General features: G+C 40.0%; 3 protein-coding genes across 3 annotated transcripts in view; all 3 read right to left on the bottom strand.

Annotated features, from left to right (window-relative positions):
* The window catches only part of adm2b (adrenomedullin 2b), an 11967-nt gene extending 11889 nt beyond the window's left edge, over positions 1-78 (bottom strand). The window contains exon 1 of the mRNA XM_058387784.1: positions 1-78. This exon is cut by the window's left edge and continues 215 nt beyond it. The gene's annotated coding sequence lies outside the window, so the exon portion shown is untranslated.
* An 8726-nt stretch (positions 79-8804) lies between these two features.
* LOC131351755 (MOB kinase activator 2) lies at positions 8805-17708 on the bottom strand. Its single transcript, XM_058387291.1, has 5 exons — positions 17297-17708; positions 10803-10954; positions 10589-10685; positions 10264-10388; positions 8805-10111 (listed from the first exon to the last, which is right to left on the bottom strand). Exons 1-5 carry the CDS (start codon positions 17386-17388, stop codon positions 9879-9881), a joined length of 699 nt encoding a protein of 232 aa, XP_058243274.1. The 5' UTR covers positions 17389-17708; the 3' UTR covers positions 8805-9878.
* A 2209-nt stretch (positions 17709-19917) lies between these two features.
* ppp6r2b (protein phosphatase 6, regulatory subunit 2b) overlaps positions 19918-25000 on the bottom strand; it is a 32055-nt gene continuing 26972 nt past the window's right edge. Inside the window, exons 21-24 of the mRNA XM_058387290.1 lie at positions 24390-24463; positions 24118-24301; positions 23729-23808; positions 19918-23645 (exon numbers count right to left, since the gene is read on the bottom strand). Of these exons, the coding sequence (XP_058243273.1) occupies positions 23739-23808; positions 24118-24301; positions 24390-24463 (328 nt within the window). The 3' untranslated portion in view covers positions 19918-23645; positions 23729-23738. The remainder of the gene's footprint in view (positions 23646-23728; positions 23809-24117; positions 24302-24389; positions 24464-25000) is intronic.

Below are 25000 nucleotides of genomic sequence, written 5' to 3'. Positions count from 1 at the left end.
CCATCATATAAACAGTGCCATCACTGCCAGACCTGGTCCACATCTGGTTGACATACCACTTGCTATGCCAGAACTCAGCCAGCAGTGCCGGCTTAATGCCAGATCTGGCCCAGACCCGTCTGCTATGTGAGTAGAGGGTGTTTATATAGCGTGCATCTCTGACACTGTTTATTGTTTCCTCAATCCTGATTTAGTGATGTTTTGTGATGATGCAGATGTGTGTGTGTGTGTGTGTTTGTGTGTGTTATAAGTGAATGAGCTGAGTGTACGTGTGTCTGTGAGCGTTTTGACCTTGAACTTTTGTGCCCAGTTTCTATTTGTTTGTCTGGAATAAGATCAAATGCTTAAAAAGGTGATAGAGGACATCAGCCGTGTGTGTGTGTGTGTGTGTGGTTTATAGCATTAACATTGCGTTTACTGTAAATGTGAGTGTGTAATGTTTCTGCACAGCTGATGGCTCACACTTGATAGTCCTCTAGGTGTGAAGTTATTACTACACACTCATCAAAAATCCATTAAAGGCCCATCAGAGAGTCATTAATTTTATTACAGTGCTGTTACACAAAGCTGACTTTCGCTGATTCATTTCAGCCGGGCACTGACCGGGACCTGGACCTGGACCTGGCACAGATAAAGATTAACTGTTCAGGATTTTATAGTGTTTGTTCCAATTAGTGTTCGTGATTCAGACACAGTCTCAATGTTTAAGTCTAGGCTGAAGACACATTTGTTTAGTTAAGCTTTTAATATATAGTTTTCTTAGGTAAAGGAGCAGATCTGCCATTCTATCTGTCAGCTTATGACAGCAAAGTATTAGTGTTTATAATGACCTTAGAAACTACACTGACCTAATCGTTCCTCATGGGTCATTGATTTCTGTTGTAGAAAGGACATTAATCAGCTACAGTTACATTATTTACTCTTTAGTGTCACCCAAATGAGGATGGGTTCCCTTCTGAGCCTGGTTCCTCTCAAGGTTTCTTCCTTATTCCATCCCAGGGAGTTTTTCCTTGCCACCATCACCACAGGCTTCTCATTAGGGATAAAAAAATTAGGGATAAAATAGTTTAATAATTTAATTTAATCATTTATTTTTATTTCTAGTTATTTAATTATTTTTTATTTTCATTTTCCCCTCCCCTTTGTCCGTTTCTCTTCTTTTGTAAAGCTGCTTTGAGACAATGTTCATTGTAAAAGGTGCTATACAAAATAAACTGAATTGAATTGAATTGAATTATACAGTACATGAGAGATGAATAAAGGAAAACACAGGGTAAAAAAATCTATTTAAAAAATGAGAGAATGGATTCAAAGTGACATGAGATAGAGGTTTAATGAGACTGGTCTGTCATACACAACAGTACCCCCTGTTGGACAAAAAGGGCTTTGACAGAAATCTGGAAGAGTTTAATGATTTCTCAAACCTTAATCACAAAACCTTTTATTTTTTATTTTTATTTTCATTTATTTTTTTTTCGTTGACATTAGAATAGGTATTACAATTGAACAAGGGAATCTTTTTTTTAAACTACATATCTAAAGTATATTTTTGAGTGGAATTCTTTACTTCACACCTCACTAATCACACAGACACTAATCACACCATCAATAATCACATCTCACTAAACACACTTTCACTAATCACACCATCACTAATCACACTCTCATTAATCACACCTCACTAATCAGACCATCACTAATCACACCGTCACTAATCACACCATCAATAATCACACCTCACTAAACACACTGTCACTAATCAGACCATCACTAATCACACCGTCACTAATCACACCATCAATAATCACACCTCACTAAACACACTGTCACAAATCACACCATCACTAATCACACCGTCACTAATCACACCATCAATAATCACACCTCACTAAACACACCATCACTAATCACACCTAACTAATCACACCGTCACTAATCACACCTCATTAAACACACCTCACTCATCACCCCTAACTAATCACACAGTCACTAATTACACAGTCACTAATCACACCTAACTAATCACACTGTCACAAATCACACTGTCACTAATCACACCATCACTAATTACACCATCACTAATCACACTGTAACTAATCACACAGTCACTAATCACACCGTCACAAATCACACCTCACTAATCACACTGTCACAAATCACACCATCACTAATTACACCTAATTAATCACACTATCACTAATCACAGTGTCACTAATCAGACCTCACTAATCACACTGTCACAAATCACACTGTCACTAATCACACAGTCACTAATTACACCATCATTAATTACACAGTCACTAATCACACCTCACTAATCACACTGGGACTAATCACTCTGTCAATAATCAAACTGTCACAAATCACACCTTACTAATCACACCTCACTAATCACACTGTCACTAATCACAGTCACTAATCACACCGTCAATAATCACACATCACTCATCACACATAACTAATCACACTGTCACATCTCACAGTCACTAAACACACCATCACTTATCACACTGTCACTAATCACAGCATCACTAATCACACTGTAACTAATCACACCTAACTAATCACACTGTCACAAATCACACCATCACTAATTACACCTAATTAATCACACCTAATTAATCACACTGACACTAATCACAGTGTCACTAGTCACACCTCACTAAGCACACAGTCACTAATCACACTTAACTAATCACACTGTCACTAATCACACAGTCACTAATCACACCTAACTAATCACACTGTGACTAATCACACTGGGACTAATCACTCCGTCAATAATCAAACTGTAACAAATCACACCTCACTAATAACACTGTCACTAATCACACCGTCACTAATCACACCGTCACTATTCACACTGTCACTAATCACACCGACACTATTCACACCAACACTAATCACACCTCACTAATCACACTGTCAATAATCACACCTCACTAATCACAGCATCACTAATCACACTGTCACTAATCATACCTCACTAATTACACAGTCACTAATCACACCATCATAAATCACACCTCACTAATCACACTGTCACAAATCACACCATCACTAATCACACCTCACTAATCACACCTCACTAATCACACCTCACTAATCACACTGTAACTAATCACACTGTCATTAATCACACCTCACTAATCACACTGTAACTAATCACACTGTCACTAATCACACCTCACTCATCACACTGTAACTAATCACACCATCACTAATCACACCTCACTAATCACACCTCACTAATCACACTGTCACTAATCACACCTCACTCATCACACTGTAACTAATCACACCTCATTTATCACAACATCACTAATCACACCGTCACTAATCACACTGTCATAAATCACACCGCCAATAATCACACCTCACTAATCACACCTAACTAATCACAGTCACTAATCACACTGACACTATTTACACCAACACTAATCACACATCACTAATCACACTGTCAATAAACACACCTTACTAATCACACTGTCACTAATCATACCTCACTAATTACACAGTCACTAATCACACCATCACAAATCACACCATCACTAATCACACTGTCACTAATCACAGTCACTAATCACACTTCACTCATCAAACTCTAACTAATCACACTGACATTAATCACACTTCACTAATCACAGTCACTAATCACACCACTAATTACACCATCACTAATCACACCGTCATAAACCACACCGACACTAATCACACCGTCACTTATCACACTATCATAAATCACAACATCACTAATCACACTATCACTAATCACACTGTCACTTATCACATTGTCACAAATCACACCTCACTGATCACACCTCACTAAACACACTGTCACAAATCACACCAACACTAATCACACAGTCACTAATCACACAATCACTAATCACACAGTCACTAATCACACCTCAATCATCACACTCATTAATCACACTGTCACTAATCACACCTAATTAATCACACTGAAACTAATGACACTGTCAATAATCACACCTCACTAATCACACTGTCACTAATCACAGTCACTAATCACACCTCACTCATCACACCATCACTCATCACACTGTCATTAATCACACCTAACTAATTAATCAGTCAGAAATCACACTGACACTAATCACACCTCACTAATCACACTGTCAATAATCACACCGACACTAATCACACCATCACTAATCACACCATCACTAATCACACTGTCACTAAACACACTGTCACTAATCACACCTCACTCATCAAACTCTAACTAATCACACTGACATTAATCACACTTCACTAATCACAGTCACTAATCACACCACTAATTACACCATCACTAATCACACCGTCATAAACCACACCGACACTAATCACACCGTCACTAATCACACTATCATAAATCACATCACTAATCACACTATCACTAATCACACTGTCACTTATCACATTGTCACAAATCACACCTCACTGATCACACCTCACTAAACACACTGTCACAAATCACACCAACACTAATCACACAGTCACTAATCACACAATCACTAATCACACAGTCACTAATCACACCTCACTCATCACACTCATTAATCACACTGTCACTAATCACACCTAATTAATCAGTCAGAAATCACACTGACACTAATCACACCTAACTAATCACACTGAAACTAATGACACTGTCAATAATCACACCTCACTAATCACACTGTCACTAATCACAGTCACTAATCACACCTCACTCATCACACCATCACTCATCACACTGTCATTAATCACACCTAACTAATTAATCAGTCAGAAATCACACTGACACTAATCACACCTCACTAATCACACCTAACTAATCACACCAATACTATTCACACCAACACTAATCACACTGTCAATAATCACACCGACACTAATCACACCGACACTAATCACACCATCACTAATCACACCATCACTAATCACACTGTCACTAAACACACTGTCACTAATCACACCTCACTAAACACACTGTCACTAATCACACCTCACTAAACACACTGTCACTAATCACACCTCACTAAACACACTGTCACTAATCACACCATCACTAATCACACCTCACTAAACACACCATCACTAATCACACCTCACTAAACACACTGTCACTAATCACACCTCACTAAACACACTGTCACTAATCACACCTCACTAAACACACTGTCACTAATCACACCGTCACTAATCACACCTCACTAAACACACTGTCACTAATCACACCTCACTAAACACACTGTCACTAATCACACCTCACTAAACACACTGTCACTAATCACACCATCACTAATCACACCTCACTAAACACACTGTCACTAATCACACCTCACTAAACACACTGTCACTAATCACACCTCACTAAACACACTGTCACTAATCACACCATCACTAATCACACCTCACTAAACACACTGTCACTAATCACACCTCACTAAACACACTGTCACTAATCACACCTCACTAAACACACTGTCACTAATCACACCATCACTAATCACACCTCACTAAACACACTGTCACTAATCACACCTCACTAAACACACTGTCACTAATCACACCTCACTAAACAGTGTCACTAATCACACCATCACTAAACACACTGTCACTAATCACACCTCACTAAACACACCTCACTAAACACACTGTCACTAATCACACCTCACTAAACACACTGTCACTAATCACACCTCACTAAACACACTGTCACTAATCACACCTCACTAAACACACTGTCACTAATCACACCTCACTAAACACACTGTCACTAATCACACCTCACTAAACACACCGTCACTAATCACACCTCACTAAACACACCGTCACTAATCACACCTCACTAAACACACTGTCACTAATCACACCTCACTAAACACACTGTCACTAATCACACCTCACTAAACACACTGTCACTAATCACACCATCACTAATCACACCTCACTAAACACACTGTCACTAATCACACCTCACTAAACACACTGTCACTAATCACACCTCACTAAACACACTGTCACTAATCACACCATCACTAATCACACCTCACTAAACACACTGTCACTAATCACACCTCACTAAACACACTGTCACTAATCACACCTCACTAAACACACTGTCACTAATCAAACCTCACTAATCACACCTCACTAAACACACTGTCACTAATCACACCTCACTAAACACACTGTCACTAATCACACCTCACTAAACACACTGTCACTAATCACACCTCACTAAACACACTGTCACTAATCACACCGTCACTAATCACACCTCACTAAACACACTGTCACTAATCACACCTCACTAAACACACTGTCACTAATCACACCTCACTAAACACACTGTCACTAATCACACCATCACTAATCACACCTCACTAAACACACTGTCACTAATCACACCTCACTAAACACACTGTCACTAATCACACCATCACTAAACACACTGTCACTAATCACACCTCACTAAACACACTGTCATTAATCACACCTCACTAAACACACTGTCACTAATCACACCATCACTAATCACACCTCACTAAACACACTGTCACTAATCACACCTCACTAAACACACTGTCACTAATCACACCTCACTAAACACACCGTCACTAATCACACCTCACTAAACACACCGTCACTAATCACACCTCACTAAACACACCGTCACTAATCACACCTCACTAAACACACCGTCACTAATCACACCTCACTAAACACACTGTCACTAATCACACCTCACTAAACACACTGTCACTAACACACCACCTCACTAAACACACTGTCACTACCCCACTAATCACTCACTAAACACACTGTCACTAATCACACCTCACTAAACACACTGTCACTAATCACACCTCACTAAACACACCGTCACTAATCACACCTCACTAAACACACTGTCACTAATCACACCTCACTAAACACACTGTCACTAATCACACCTCACTAAACACACTGTCACTAATCACACCTCACTAAACACACTGTCACTAATCACACCTCACTAAACACACTGTCACTAATCACACCTCACTAAACACACTGTCACTAATCACACCTCACTAAACACACTGTCACTAATCACACCTCACTAAACACACTGTCACTAATCACACCATCACTAATCACACCTCACTAAACACACTGTCACTAATCACACCTCACTAAACACACTGTCACTAATCACACCATCACTAATCACACCTCACTAAACACACTGTCACTAATCACACCTCACTAAACACACTGTCACTAATCACACCTCACTAAACACTGTCACTAATCACACCATCACTAAACACACTGTCATTAATCACACCTCACTAAACACACTGTCACTAATCACACCATCACTAATCACACCTCACTAAACACACTGTCACTAATCACACCTCACTAAACACACTGTCACTAATCACACCATCACTAATCACACCTCACTAAACACACTGTCACTAATCACACCTCACTAAACACACCGTCACTAATCACACCTCACTAAACACACTGTCACTAATCACACCTCACTAAACACACCGTCACTAATCACACCTCACTAAACACACTGTCACTAATCACACCTCACTAAACACACCGTCACTAATCACACCTCACTAAACACACCGTCACTAATCACACCTCACTAAACACACTGTCACTAATCACACCTCACTAAACACACTGTCACTAATCACACCTCACTAAACACACTGTCACTAATCACACCTCACTAAACACACTGTCACTAATCACACCATCACTAAACACACTGTCACTAATCACACCATCACTAATCACACCTCACTAAACACACTGTCACTAATCACACCTCACTAAACACACTGTCACTAATCACACCTCACTAAACACACTGTCACTAATCACACCTCACTAAACACACTGTCACTAATCACACCATCACTAATCACACCTCACTAAACACACTGTCACTAATCACACCTCACTAAACACACTGTCACTAATCACACCTCACTAAACACACTGTCACTAATCACACCATCACTAATCACACCTCACTAAACACACTGTCACTAATCACACCTCACTAAACACACTGTCACTAATCACACCATCACTAATCACACCTCACTAAACACACTGTCACTAATCACACCTCACTAAACACACTGTCACTAATCACACCATCACTAATCACACCTCACTAAACACACTGTCACTAATCACACCTCACTAAACACACTGTCACTAATCACACCTCACTAAACACTGTCACTAATCACACCATCACTAAACACACTGTCATTAATCACACCTCACTAAACACACTGTCACTAATCACACCATCACTAATCACACCTCACTAAACACACTGTCACTAATCACACCTCACTAAACACACTGTCACTAATCACACCTCACTAAACACACTGTCACTAATCACACCTCACTAAACACACCGTCACTAATCACACCTCACTAAACACACTGTCACTAATCACACCTCACTAAACACACTGTCACTAATCACACCTCACTAAACACACTGTCACTAATCACACCTCACTAAACACACCGTCACTAATCACACCTCACTAAACACACCGTCACTAATCACACCTCACTAAACACACTGTCACTAATCACACCTCACTAAACACACTGTCACTAATCACACCTCACTAAACACACTGTCACTAATCACACCTCACTAAACACACCGTCACTAATCACACCTCACTAAACACACTGTCACTAATCACACTGTTAACACCAAAGACATGAAATTCAGGGACAAGAGTTCTTTTTTAATGTTTTTATTTATATTAATAAAAATGTCTTTCACTCTGGTTAGGTAAATATTTGCTGGATTTCACTGACAGTTAAATTACTGTGTGTTTTTTCTAAAGCATGATATTTTCCAGCACTTTCAGGTTTAAAGTTGAAAATATTTCAAAGAATTATACAAAAATAAAGAAACAATTTTTTACTGCTGAGGAAAGTAGAATTACGCAGTACAGTCTGACCTGTGGAGCTTCGGGAAAGATCTGTCAATGTGTCTCGATTAATCAGTTTATCACCATGTTCTGAGAATGACGTGTGTATATATATATATATGTGTGTGTGTGTGTGTGACTGTGTCTGTAAGAAAAATGTTTCAGGATATATGGAATAACATTACAGCATGATGAGATCATGAAGTGGGCGGAGCTTAAAGCTTTCTCCCACAAAGAGCGTAATTCTGCTGAGGTTTTCACTTCAGTTTCAGGAGAAACAATCCAATAAATGCTGAAGATCCTGTGTTAGAAGGTAAAATGTAAACTGAACAGCCAGATACAGTAAAGGTGGACGAAGCTATTAAAAAAAGAGTAAAAAAGAATATTTACACATTTTCTCCTTCAATAAATGCAAATTAAAGGAAAAAAAATGAAGCTTTGGCTCAATTTTTATATCAACACACACACACACACACAAAGGGGTTCATAGGATATAAATATGTTGTGCATTATAAAGGATAAAGGTAGTGTGTGTGTGTGTGTGTGTGTGTGTGTGTGTGTAAACGGATCTTATTCCCTTTTAAACCAGTCAGACCAGATATCACATCTAAGCAGATTTAGAGTCTGTGTGTGTGTGTGTGTGTAGTCCTTTAATATTTACCATGTGCCTTAGAGTAAAGATCAGAGGCTGATCTGCACCTTACACACACAGTCACACTCAGTCCTGTTTTTTCCGCCCTCAGTCAGTGTGTGTGTGTGTGTGTGTGTGTGTGTGTTAACGCGTGTTTAAACACAAACTACAAAAATCATCCACAGGGAAACTTTTGATTCAGTCAGCGGTACACACAATATCACTCTGTGTGTGTGTGTATGTGAATGTGTGTGTAGGGGTTAATGTGTGAGAGCGTTGATGATGTCATCAAGCGGAGCAGTCTCGGAAGCCTCCAGCAGTCTGAAGGTGTGGCTGAAGGTGATGAAGTGTGTGAGGAGTGTGTTGAGGTGTGGGTGGATGTCCACAGCCACGGCGTCTCGGTAGTGAGCGCTGTACAGATGAGACAGAGTCCGGAACAGCAGCAGGAACACCTTCTGGACCAGGAACATGAATCCATTTGGGAATGTTACACCTGCATGCACATGCACACACACACACACACACTTTCTATTTTAACCAACAACATTTACATAACAGAAATCCTCTTACAAGCATGCAAATAATCTGAAACCTTTACAAAATGATTACTGACTGTGTGTGTGTGTGTGTGTGTGTGTGTGTTACCTGCCCTGGTGGGAAAGACGTTCTCATCTGTGAGCAGGTCCTGGATGTAGGACATGGCATAATCTGTATATAGAGGAGCTGAACACTTCAACTTCTTCCCATGTTCATCCATCCATTCATACACCCTACACACACACACATACATACACACACACACACACACACACACACACCACAAAGGGGTAAAACACACATATATATCACTTTATGTGTGTGTGTGTATGTGTGTGTGTGTGTGTATGTGTAAGTGTGTGTGTACGTGTGTGTGTGTGTGTGTGTATGTGTAAGTGTGTGTGTACGTGTGTGTGTGTGTGTTAGTCCTCACCTGTTTCCTGGCCCTTTAGCTGTTGGGCAGCTGGTCGAGGTGCAGAATTCAGATAAAGCGCTCGAGATGAGATTAATATTCTTAAAAAATGAGATAGCTGAAATAAACACACACACACAGAGTACATGCACATATATAAATGTGTGTGCTTTTATTTTCTTTCACAGATAAGTCATTGGTCATCTCACTGGTGTATGTGTGTGTGTTTACTCACCATTAAAGGCCAGCCACTCGTTCTGGTCAAGGCCGTGTGGTAGAGCGGTCAGTGTGAACAGGTCGACGTCTGAAATGCGCTCTCTCAGGAAGTGATCCTGCAGGTACACTTTCTCTTGTAGACATGGAGCCTTTTGAACATTATTGTTCTTTCTGAGTCACACACACACACACACACACATTATGATGTATATCATTAGTAATATCAGTAGTAATCTGTGACATGTAATTATTTAGCTGAAACGTATGAATATTTACAGCTGGAACTTTATCTCAGGAACCTGGGGTTTGATATGATGCTAAATAACTCTGAATATCTGTTTAATAAACCAAGACTAATGTCACATGGAACCCAGGAGGTGATGGACCATAAACAATGATTTGTTTAAATAATTCCTGCTGTTTATTTAGTAAAACTAAAACTTTTTCCAAGTTCCTATTAAGGATTTTTTTTTATCTTAAATCAGTGCAGTTTTACTGCGTGTGCGCTCGAGAGCTAATGTTTCACAAAGATGTAATCAGCAGGAGACTCATACATCTGCATTCATTTCTCTGGAGCATCATCGCTAAACATCAGCGACACTGACAGGACACCAAACCTGAGAATCTTTCAGAGTTACAGCAGCTAAAGGCATCAGATTATCTGACTAGCACTCCCTGACTATTATAATAAGAAGAAGAAGGAAAAGAAGAAGAAGAAATAATTAGCACTATGTTGCTAGGCTAATCTGCCACACAGGGGCGGACTTAGTGATTTGGGGGCCCTAAGCGATTCCAGGTATGGGAATCTTGCGCATGTGCAGTACAATAGGAACGTTCCACTATTCATGAATCATGGGGGCTTCTTGGTATTGGTTGGGGCCCCCTAATTTCCCGGGGCCCTAAGCGGCTGCTTACCTCACTTATTGGTTAAGTCCGCCCCTGCTTCCACAGTCACATCAATTAAAAGCATCAGATCAACTGACTAGCACTTCCTGACTTAGCATCATGTTGCTAGGCTAATCTAGTCTTTTTTCTGAGTGATTAGTGGTCACATGACTGCAGCATAGAAAAAACCATAAGCTGATGAATCCAACATTAAATGGATAAAAAGTACCATCTGATTCTTTAATAAACACAAGCTGTAATAGTTAACAGATTGCTGGACTGTAAGAGGAATTAAACACTCCTTCTGTAACAGGAAATGTTGCCATGGTAACAGTAACCATGCTTCTTTTTTATCAGTATTTTACTAGAATTTCTGTAAATATCCAACACACACACACACACACACAAACTGTTCATATTTCACATTCTCCTCATGTGCAGGATAGTTCTGTTATTATCATGATATCGGGGTGTGTGTGTGTATGTGTGTGTGTGTGTATGTGTGTGTGTGTGTATATGTGTGTGTGTGAACACATTCCTCCTGTATCATCACATGCTGTCAGGTTCAACTGCATGCTTTGTTTATCATGAAGGCAGAAATTCAGAGCTGAACATTTGAACTTGTAAATCTTCCCGAAACTCTTTTATATTATTTATAATTTCAAAAATTCGCACAATTCCTAAAATATTCTGAATAAACATTTCCTTTTATTTTATTTAACAATGTTCCATTGCTTCAGTGCATAAATAGGAAGGAACACACACAGGAATCAGATACACTCTATGACGTGTGTGTTTATCAGTCAGAACAAGGCCACACACACACACACACACACACACAGTTCTTTCCTGTGAATGTTTGGTCAGTTCAAGGTTTTACATTGAAGTCAGGATCGACGTTATCAGGACTTTCCCTCAGTGTGTAAATACACGGTAACACAGTGTGTGTGTGTGTGTGTGTGTGTTTGCAGTGTGACTTAACTGTTTTGCATGCAGTAAAATTAGCACATTAGCATAATATGTTATCGTTTCTTTACAGTTCATTCATGCTCTGGGACGTGGAGGGAGCGTGATGCACAGAAACAAAAAAAAAAGAATCAGAAATTCAGTGAGGAGAAGAGTGTGTGTGTGTGTGTGTGTGTGTAAGGAGTCTCCAGTGTCAGTGCTGTGTATCAGTGTGTGTGTGTGTGTGTGTGTGTGTAAGGAGTCTCCAGTGTCAGTGCTGTGTATCTGTGTGTGTGTGTGTGTGTGTGTGTGTGTAAGGAGTCTCCAGTGTCAGTGCTGTGTATCTGTGTGTGTGTGTGTATCTGTGTGTGTGTGTGTATCTGTGTGTGTGTGTGTGTGTGTGTAAGGAGTCTCCAGTGTCAGTGCTGTGTATCAGTCAGACGTGAAGCTGGAACTTGAAGTTCTCCACATCTTCAGGACAGAGGAGTTTACACTTCTGTGTGTTTCTCAGTAACATGAGCAGCTGAGATTATTCTCATGTTTAAGAGAATAAAGAGAGACTGCTGAGGGGACGAGTGTTTATAGCTGATAGAGAGAGAATAAAGAGAGACTGCTGAGGGGACGAGTGTTTATAGCTGATAGAGAGAGAATAAAGAGAGACTGCTGAGGGGATGAGTGTTTATAGCTGATAGAGAGAGAATAAAGAGAGACTGCTGAGGGGATGAGTGTTTATAGCTGATAGAGAGAGAATAAAGAGAGACTGCTGAGGGGATGAGTGTTTATAGCTGAAGAGAGAGAATAAAGAGAGACTGCTGAGGGGACGAATGTTTATAGCTGATAGAGAGAGAGAAAGAGAGAGAGAGAGAATAAAGAGAGACTGCTGAGGGGACGAGTGTTTATAGCTGATAGAGAGAGAATAAAGAGAGACTGCTGAGGGGACGAGTGTTTATAGCTGATAGAGAGAGAGAATAAAGAGAGACTGCTGAGGGGACGAGTGTTTATAGCTGATAGAGAGAGAGAATAAAGAGAGACTGCTGAGGGGACGAGTGTTTATAGCTGATAGAGAGAGAATAAAGAGAGACTGCTGAGGGGACGAGTGTTTATAGCTGATAGAGAGAGAGAATAAAGAGAGACTGCTGAGGGGACGAGTGTTTATAGCTGATAGAGAGAGAATAAAGAGAGACTGCTGAGGGGACGAGTGTTTATAGCTGATAGAGAGAGAGAAAGAGAGAGAGAGAGAGAGAAAAAAGAGAGACTGCTGAGGGGATGAGTGTTTATAGCTGATAGAACAGACACTACAGGAAGTGACTCACTTCACTGAACACTGAATGTAACTAGAAACAGATAAAAAGTCTCATGTTTTGTTCTTTAATAAATAAGTTGCTGTTCAGTTAGAGGAAAACAATCAGCTTCAGCAAGGAAACATTAACTCTGCTTCATCACACACACCCACACGCATGCGCACACACACACACACACACCTTTATACCCACAACATGAATAATATTTAAAGATTTAGAACCCTTAAGGTTCCTCAGAAGCCTTAAAGAACCGCAACAATCATCGAATCATTTTAGAATCCAGGAGCCCATAGAAGTATCAAGGGAACCTGTAAAGAACCCATATAGATCCCTATATTTAAAAAGCACAAGAACACCTCTGTGATAGAGTTCTACACAGAACATAGAGATTTTAAGAGTTCTCACAGAGGGATAAGATTAAGAACCCTTAATGGTTCTAGATTTAATAAATACAATAGTTGCTACTCTTTCCATTAAAGTTCTTTGAAGAATCCTATAATAAAAGGTTTATCCTTGTTGTGATGGTTCATGATTCTAGCTCTCTACTGTGGGCTCTACTTGGAACCTTCTCTGAGTTTTGAGTTCTTGAAGTTTGATTAGTTCACTGGGTTGGAGAAATTTTAAAGGTTCTGTGTAGAACCCTGCAGCAGAGTGGGTGTTTGTTCCTGTGAGAAAAGTCCCAGATAGAACCCCTTCAGGAAAAAAAATGAGAGCCATTAACTACCCAAAAAAACTCATGAGAGTGTAGAAGAGCACCACGTCCCTCAACCCTGTCTGCATTCATTCATTCATTCATCTTCATGGTTTCTTAGAACATTTAGAACTTTAAAGGGTTCTCAGTTGTCCTTCTGCTGGAACCCTTAATGGTTCTATGTAGACCTCTATTACAGGGAATCTTAATCAGGATGGGTTCCTAATAAAATTATTTTCAAATCCAGGAACCCAAAGAAGTATCCAGGGAACCTGTAAAGAACCCCTGAAGAACCTTATATTTAAGAAGCACAACTGAAGAAGTGAGGTTAAAGCTTCTGTAGTTTTAAGAGTGTAGAACTTTGCAGGAACTGTGAGAAGAACCCAATCAAGTTTCTCATGAAGGAACAGACTGAAGCTGATCAGATTTGAGTGCTAGATGGAACTTTTTCATAAATTACTCACAGATTTTAAAAACGTTCCGTGTAAATATGAAACCCAACCCATCTGAACTCGGACTGAATTTCCCAGAAGTTGGATGTTCCGTTCTAGTGACGGTGGAACAGAAAAGCACGTGTTCCGCCAGTGTTTAACTAGGCTGGCATTCTGTTTGCTTTGGCTGTAGTAGAGTAGCTGCTGGGCAGAACCACGGTTACTCCAAGCGATCATTTATACATCATTGTGACTAAATCAGATGAGCTGATGGTTCTCCTGTCCGTCTCTGAGGCACCGAACGGTTCTGCGACTGAACACAGAGCTGGAAAGCGATGGCAGGAACACACACACACACCGTGGAATTCGGGCTGTGGATCGGGGCCAAACATGAGGAAGCAGTTGTGGTGGTGACGGAGGTGGAGCGTAGCAGCAGTTCCACACGTCACTCCTGGTTCTGTTAGAACCATTTAGACACAGAACAGTGCAGATTTACAGATACAGGAAGGCAGTGAGCACGTCAGTGACGCCTCAGAACCATGTGAAAGCACTTTGGAGAAAATGCGTTGATCTGATAAGGAAGTTTGTGACCCGAGAACAAACTGTTACAGATTCACAAGCGGCCAACAGAACCACCTGAAGGTGCTGCGTGGAACCCCTTAAATGTGCTCTGTGTCTATAGAATGACTTTTCTGATGTAAAAACACTCAGTTATCAGGTTCTACATTTTCTACATTTTTCAGAGTCTAGAACCTTTAGCACACAACCAAAAAGGAACGATACTGCTTCCTAAATCGGTTCTAGAATCCTTACTGAAAGGGAAACAAACTGCTCTCCAAAAAAGAATTGTCTAAGAGTCTAGAACTTTCGTAGATTTCTTATAACAAAAAGCTGCAGTTCAAAAGAACCGTAATGGGATGACGTTGCTTCATATAAATGGGTCCTACTTAGAACCCTTCCTGAAATGGAAAGCAACTGCTGTAGGATTCCACAGAGAACCTTCAAGGATTCAACCAAAGAAAGAACAAAGAACCTGAGAATATAAAAAGAGTAGAACTCTAAAGAGGATAAAACATAAAGCAATGTAACGGGACCATAAAAGCTGTTGAGGGGCTCTACATGGAACCTTTAAGGTTCCTCAAAAGGAACAATAACTAAAACAGCAGTACAGTGCTGACACTGGAGACTCCTTAAATATGAAAAAAAAAAACATCTTACAGAAAACTTCACCTGTCAAGGAGCGGTTGCTATGGAGACCATGAGGGGCATCAGGGCAAGTGCATTAATATAAACCTGCTCTACTGTCAGAGCTGCTGCTAGAGAGAATTAATCAACAACTGACCACCAATCAGAATTAATCAACAACTGACCACCAATCAGAATTAATCAACAACTGACCACCAATCAGAATTAATCAACTGACCATCAATCAGAGTCCAGAACTCAGCAGCAGCTCTGTGGAGTGAAAACCTTCAATATTTTATAAATCTTTTATTCACTTGAGCTTCTCACTTCCTGTCATACTCACAGTCTGTAAATACACTGAGAAGTGTTTATCCATAAACAGGTGCAGCATGCCGTACAACACACACACACACACACACATGTACACATACTGTACACTCTGTCACACACACACACACACACACACATGTACACATACTGTACACTCTGTCACACACACACACACACATACATGTACACATACTGTACACTGTCACACACACACACACACACACACGTACACATACTGTACACTCTGTCACACACACACACACACACACACATACATGTACACATACTGTACACTCTGTCACACACACACACACACACACACACACACACACATACATGTACACATACTGTACACTCTGTCACACACACACACGTCTTACTATCCTTATGAGGACCTTCCTTAGACACTCATTAATACAGATGATTAACACTTTGCTAAATTGAAGAAATGTTCGGCTTTTTTGTGGTTTAATTTTAATAATTAAAAAAATAATAAACTACAAAATTAAATTACAACAAAAAGCAGTTTTCTTTATGGGGACCAGCCAAATGTCCCCGCAAGGTCAAAACTGTCAGATATCACATGCAGTCTCACCAGGATATAAAAACATGCGCACACACACACACACACACACACAGTTAAATGTTGGCAGATTTTTTCCTTCACATTCTTGCTGTTTTCTGAAGGTGTGTGTTTGTGTGTAAAGTGTTTATATAATGTGTGTGTGTAGAGGTTTACACTCACAGTTTCAGTGTGTTGATGTCTCCGTGGTTCTCTGCAGTCAGAGTGTGTGAGGCCTCGTCCCCAGAGCCAATAAAACTCTGACATCCCCCCATAGCCAGAGAGGAGCCTCTCCATGAGACGACTTTTCTTCCCCTCTCTCTTCCCCTCTCTCCCTCCCTCTCTCTCTCCAACACTTGTAGTGATCGTCTCAGACCTCCTCACAGAATCATGTTCTCACACACTCCATTTTAGTCCACGTCCAGTCCACGTCAGGCGTGTAAAGTTTTTCTGTCCGTCTGTGTGATTTCTGCCTTTCTCTACACCCCAGACTGTGGTCTGTCTCTCTCTCATACACTCATACACACACACACACACACACACACACACACACGCAAAGCAGACAGACAGGTTCCACAAGTGCTGAGAAAATATTTACACACACACACACATACGAACCCACCCCCTAACCCAACACATGGCTCTTCCTTTTTTTCCCCAGAAGCCCCTCCCTCCTGCTGTGTCACTTCTCTCCTCTAGGGGCGCCATCCTCCTCGGTTCTCCTCCACACTCTCGGTAAATCATTCTTCTGAACCTTCTCCATGCAGTTTGCATGTCAGATATTTTCACCTCCTGCCTTCTTTCCTTCTTATTCTGCTGTTCTGGAAAAATCTTAAAAGCTCAACATCTGGATCTAATATTACACAAAACACCATTTCAGGAAAGTTTTAGTTCCTTTAGGTCCAGCTCTTTGGAGAGTTAAGAGTTTTTCTGAAGGGTTCTTCTCTGAACACCGGGTAGAAAAATAGGATCATCATCCAACCAAAGAACCCATAAGGAACCCTTTCCTCCTAAGAGCACGTGTAAAGATTTTCATCTACCACCTGCCTAATATTGTGTTGGTCAGTCCTTTTGCTGCCAGAACAGCCCTGACCCGTCCTGCACTGTGTATTCTGACCCCTTTCTATCAGAACCAGCATTAACTTCTTCAGCAATTTGAGCAACAGTAACTCGTCTGTTGGATCGGATCACACGGGCCAGCCTTCTCTCTGAGCCTTGACCGCCCATGACCCTGTCGCCGGTTCACCACTGTTCCTTCCTTGGACCACTTTTGATAGATACTGACCACTGCAGACCGGGAACACCCCACAAGAGCTGCAGTTTTGGAGATGCTCTGATCCAGTGGTCTAGCCATCACAATTTGGTCCTTTTGGTCAAACTCGCTCAAATCCTTACACTTGTCCATTTTTCCTGCTTCTAACATCAACTTTGAGGACAAAATGTTGACTTGGTGCCTAATATATCCCCCCCACTAACAGGTGCCATGATGAGGAGATACTCAGTCTTATTCACTGCACCTGGCACTGGTCATAATGTTATGGCTGATTGGTGTAAATACACAATTTAGAACCTTTAAGGGTTGTTTGGTTGTCCCTCTGGGGAAACTGTAATAAAAGACATTTTATCAGAAAGAGTTCATCTTTAGCTGAAGGCTAATAAATCTTAATTTTCTAAAGAACCCAAGAAGAACCTTGTTTTCTAAGAGTGTGTGTGTGGATTGGGTCAGTGTGTACAAAAAAAGTCCTATAAGGAGGAGGTACATTCTAGAAAAAAAACAGTTCCTTGAGGGTTCTTTAAAGGTTCAGATCAGATCATTTAGACTTCTTAGCTTAGAATAACATAGAAAGTTTTTATTTCAAACCCTTTCTGATGAGAAAGTTACAGGTTCCCCCAGAGGATGAGCAGAAGAACCCTGAAGAACCCTGAAGGGCTGTAGAGTTAGAAACAGCTTCAGCTATACAGCTACATGATCAGAACTTTTTTGAACATGATCCGAAGATTTCCTGCAGCACTACGAAGAACACTAGAACAAAGTGTGCTTTCATCAGAAAAGGTTCTTCTAAGATGTAGAACCCTCAAAGAACCCATTTTTTTAGGAACATCTGCATTAAGTGGTTAAGTGTGTGCTACAAATTCTGAATTATCACTTGTGTTCTTCTGAACATCTGCAGGAACATTCTCTCTGGATTTTAACACCACTTTTCAGATCCACTTTCTTGCTACATGAAGGTTCTTTAAAGGTTCTCGAAATGTTCTATACTCTTGTCTATAACTGAGTTACAGCTAAACGTTATAAAGACAGTCTGGTTTGGTAGAATTGTTATTAAACGATGTCGCTGTGTGGGCGTGGCTAATATCATAACGATTGACAGCGGCGTCTCCTTAGCAATGTAAAAAAAAAAAAACAACTTGATGAAAAGTGGAGGAAAGAAAGAATAAGTAGCGTCCCTAAATCTGATTCGTCAGCATCCATGATGTTACTTACTGTCTTTATAGCCCCGCCCACCTGGAAATACAAGAAGAATTCAATTTCTGAAAATTCAGGAGAATAAAATTATTATTATTATTTTCTTGCGGTTGATTTAAACACCGTCTGAACTTTAACTTCACTTTCATGCACATGGTGGTGTGTGTAATAAACAAAACCAGAAATCTTTACACGTCCGAAATGTTTATTGATTTGATGAAGCCCAAATAAATAAATACAGTATTGTGTTTATAATAATTAAAAAAATAATAATAATAATAAACACACAAGCTGGAGGCAGAAAACTGCACAAGACTGAAGCAGAGGATACCGGAGGTGGTGTTTTTATTTATTTACACTTCAGCATTTTGTTTACATGTTTACACACAGAATCCAACTCTATCTATCTATCTATCTATCTGGTACACTATAACCCTGATTCATACACACAGCATGATGAAGATCTTAATTAACATGACGTTAAAAAGAAATAAGTGCTTTTTAAGACAACCTGAAAAAAAATGACTTTGGACATACAGGAATAAACAGGTTCATTATATAATAATTATTTTTTATTTGTATAGAGAACGGCGTAAAAATACATGACTGCAGCTACAATCACTAATAATCCATTAGAATATTTACTACGTTTGATTTTGTACAGATTTTACAAACAGGAAGTGGTATGCTACCGTATTATCTGCACCGCGAAAACAACAGCTGCATAAACACCGAGACGAAAGTGCACAGGATCTGGAAGACGGGATAAAAGAGAAAAATAAACAACAACAAAATGGATCAGTAGACGGCAGTGTCGAGGAAAAGTCTGCTCTAACCATCACAAACAGCATCGAGGAAAAAAAGACAGAAGGAAATGGATTAAATGTTCATCTTTTTCTAACATAATAATAATAATAATAATGCAATCAATTATGGACAGAAAGAAAAATACTCCATGATGCAGAGTGTAAAACAGTGTCTCTGTATCGGACCCCCAGGTGGGCGTGGCCAGGTTTGAATTGAAATGCAATACATCATGCTTAATGAGGTCCACTCAGGGGCTTCAGCGCTTTGTAACACATGTACACAGCTCTGTTTCCAGAAACATAAAAAAGAAAGGAAATAAATCTATGAAGCTGATTTAAAATTTGAAGCTGATGGACAAGCTGGACAGTGACTCCTGAGGGGTCGTGTTCATGCTCACGCTCCTGAAAATGATCACTTTGCTGTTGGAGTTTTATATCTGACCACATGCTCACCCACCCCCACACACACACACACACCCACACACACACAGAGCTGTTTTTTTTTGTTCGTTTTGGATTCCTGTCCTGGTGATCAGCTCTACTCTCAACCTGGGGGTAAATTTTTGGTAAATTTGTTTAAAACAAACAAACAGAAACACTCAGTAACACCTGACCTGCTCACATCCACATCAACCCTCATCTGTTCAGTCTGTACATAACACACACATTCAGCTCCATCTCTAATAATTCATCATCATCGTGCTCTTCCTCACCATCAAAATCATTCATCATCATAAACCTTCATCCACCTCATGCTCATCATAATCATTACCATTCTCCTCCTCCTCATGGTCATCATCATCATCATCATCACCACCACCATCATAGTCATTTATCATCAAGGTCTTCATCATGAACCATGATGCTCCTCTGCCTCATCATCATCATCAGCTTTATCATCATCATCAGGATTCTGGTTTCAAGAATCAAATATTAAAAGTGCAACAACTGAAACATGAAGCTGAAAAATGTGCAAACTCACACAACATTGTGTGTGTGTGTGTGTGTGTGTCAGTAGTGAAAGCAAAGTCACTGAAATATCACCTCAAATTATTGCCTCTAAATTCTCTCACACTGACGCGTTACATTAGTGATTTAGTGTTATTGTTTATGTTTAATCAGCGTTTCATTCTAACAGCTGATGAAAACGTGAACAGTGAGACATGAAAAAGGTGAAAATATCACGTTTTCACCACACGTCCAGTCCTGCAGCGTTCCTCACGTAACTGAAGTGTGTTTAAGGGTACAGCGTGCACGCACACACACACACCACCATCATCATCATCATACCTGAGAAAACTAGCTAACATCCACAACACACTCATAAGCCTGACATAACCGTGTCATAACTGTGTCATGAGTCGTTATAACAAGTTACAACCAATCACATAACACTCTCCTTTTTTGACACGTTCCAGCCAGTGAGAGACAAGCATGTTCTGTGGTCATAGCTTGTCGTGACTGTTCATAAGGCATGAATTAGAAATTACGAACAGAAGCAGTAGCAGAAACAGCACATCACTGAACATAAAGCAGGACATGTTCTACGATGCCTTATGGTGTGGTTATGTCAGTCTTATGACACAGCTGTCTGAGAAAAACAGAGGTTTGGACACACACACACACACACACACACACACACACACACACACACACACACAGGAATAATTAACAGCTCTACACAATAAGCCTTATTGCACATTCATTTTATTTAAAGGCTACGTACATGGGGTCTTTATAACACATTCATAACGCTGCGTAACATTTATTGCCTGAAGGCTTTACACATCAACCCCAGAACCTTCATTTCTATTACCAGTGATTTTAATTTGTTATTACATTGTCTTTTTGATAATACACCTTTATAAACTCTTATACCTGTTCATGAAGTTCTTATTCATTTATGAATAAATATTCAGTTCTGCGAGTTATGGAGACTGATGCTCTTCAAATGAAACAGTTCTAATTTCTACGCAGAACCTTTAAGTGTTCTCTCAGAGGAACTTCAGAGGAACCTTTAAAGGTTCTCAATGTTCTGAGTTTTCAGACAAATGATCAAGAATCCTAACATTTATCTAATTATCTGCCTGTTTGTTTATACATTCATTAACATGGTTAAATTCTATATTATTCACTACGACATTTACATTTTTGCAGTTTTTTCCTCCCAATATGGCACAGTGCAAAAGTTTTGGCATACTACATTAATATAGAATTAGAGTTTCCATTAATTTTTTCTACTCTGGTGTTTTACAGAGAAATCTTTTTTAACATTGTGTGCTTTTGTGGGACGGAGTTTACTTTCAGATTAATTTGTCTTAGAAAATATTTAATATTTTGAAGCATCTTCTGTGGAGGAAGTAACTGAGGACCATTAAATTTAAAAAAAAAAAAAGAAAAAGAAAGGAAGAAAAAAGAAAGAAATGAACTCAAAAACACAAAATAAAACGAATCCTAGTAATTTGTGATTAAGGGAAAAATTCATTAATTCAGTAAATCATTAAATCATAATCAGGACCTGGTTAGTGTTCACATTAAAAAATAATCATAAAATACAAAAAATAAAATAGAACATAAATAAAAATAATAATAATTGGAACAAATAAAAAAATGTAGATAATGAAGCGTTATTAATCTTTTGTTTAAGAACAGAAAATGTAAATTTGGAAACAAATGATAATTAACTTAAATGAATCTTGTTTGATTTTGATTTTTTTTAAGTTTTTATTATTTTACTGATTAATTCCGCTGCGTTTCGCTAATCCTCGTTCTCCGTTACAGAACTTCTTCCTCACAGCTCTTAAAGCTTCATGAACTCACAAAATAAATAGAAGTGTGACTCTGACAGCAGATCTGACAGAAGTGTAGACATAAACCCTAATGAAGCAGTGATGACGCGTCATAAGCCTGTTATAGAGACTCAAGCATTGCTTTACTCTTCATGGAGTTAATGGCTGGTGTGTGAATGTGTTATAAAGAGCCGGCGCACGTAGCCTCGAGATAAAGTCACGCTAACACTAGATTTATGCTGTTCTTCTCTTTATGTACTGTTATAACTGCAGTATTCTGCATTATTACGCCTCAGTGCAGCAGCTGAGACACTCGGCTCTCTTTCCATCAGAACCACCTGAATCAGAACTTTAACAAGCTCAATGGAAACGGATGTTTTTTGTAGTTGTGGGCGGGGCAGTGATGATGTCAAACACCGGGAGGAGACTCCGAGAGCGTTTTCATTGGACCCCTAACGCTGGAGTTTTTCCTAAAGAGAGATATAGAGGAATGAAGGTCGTCTGTCGGCTGTGGTGGGAAAGGTGTAAATGATGAAGTGATACCAATACTCACTCGTTCACCTTCAGTCTGCTTTCTGCTCCGTCACCGGAGGAGGTTCAGCCTCGACACCCGAGGATTTTACATCCGCATCGCTGAAGCGGTCAGGAGGAAACGAACAGAAACAATCTTAATTACATATCACTAAATAACGACTCGGACTCACACACTCAGATACATCCATCCATCTATCCATCCATCCTCTATACCCGCTTTATTCCTAATTAGGGTCACAGGGATCTGCTGGAGCCTATCACAGCACACATTGGGTGAAAGGCAGGGGTCACTCAGATACAGTAACCATCAAAGGGCTTCAGGTTCCACAGAGACTCTGTAAAGGTGTGGCTTCCAGGGTGTGTTTGTGTGCACTGGTATGGAGTGTGTGTGTGTGTGTGTGTGTTTACCGGTTATAGGATGTTTTTTCGGCCTTGGTATCTACACAGACTGTAGTGTTCTCCTTGTCACTGGTGCTATCGCTCCTCTCCTCCTCATCCTCACTGTCTGAGCCGCTGGAGCTACTGTCCGACGCCACCAGAGGAGCTTTCCTCGCTCCACACACACTCCAGACACATGCTGCAGAGCCCCTCACTGGAACACACACACACACACTCTCTTACACATCATTTCTTTATAGAGTAAATCAGAGCAGAAGAAACAGAGAGAGACCTGATCTCACCGTCTTTATCCTGGTTCTGTGTGTCGGAGTTCTCCGAGTCGACAGGAGAGCTGCAGCGAGCCCCGGAGTCTGAGCTACAGAAGAATAATATAATATAATAGAAAATAAAACAAGCTTTCATTTCTATTGGACAAAATACTGACTTTGATAAATACACTGAACAAAATTATAAACGCAACATTTGTTTTTGCCCCATTTTTCATGAGCTGAACTCAAAGATCTAAGACTTTTTCTATGTACACAAAAGGCCTATTTCTCTCAAATGTTGTTCACAAATCTGTCTAAATCTGTGTTAGTGAGCATTTCTCCTTTGCCGAGATAATTCATCCACCTCACAGGCGTGGCATATCAAGATGCTGATTAGACAGCATGATTATTGCACAGGTGTGCCTTAGGCTGACCGCAATAAAAGGTCACTCTAAAATGTGCAGTTTTACTGTATTGGGGGTGGGGGGGTGGGGGGGGTTGGGGTCCGAAACTAGTCAGTATCTGGTGTGACCACCATTTGCCTCACGCAGTGCAACACATCTCCTTCGCATAGAGTTGATCAGGTTGTTGATTATGGCCTGTGGAATGTTGGTCCACTCCTCTTCAATGGCTGTGTGAAGTTG

This window comes from Hemibagrus wyckioides, linkage group LG04 (genome assembly GCF_019097595.1).
Source record: "Hemibagrus wyckioides isolate EC202008001 linkage group LG04, SWU_Hwy_1.0, whole genome shotgun sequence".
NCBI lineage: Eukaryota > Metazoa > Chordata > Actinopteri > Siluriformes > Bagridae > Hemibagrus > Hemibagrus wyckioides.
The sequence above is the reverse complement of the archived record's forward strand: the minus strand, read 5'-3'. Positions and strand labels throughout refer to the sequence as shown.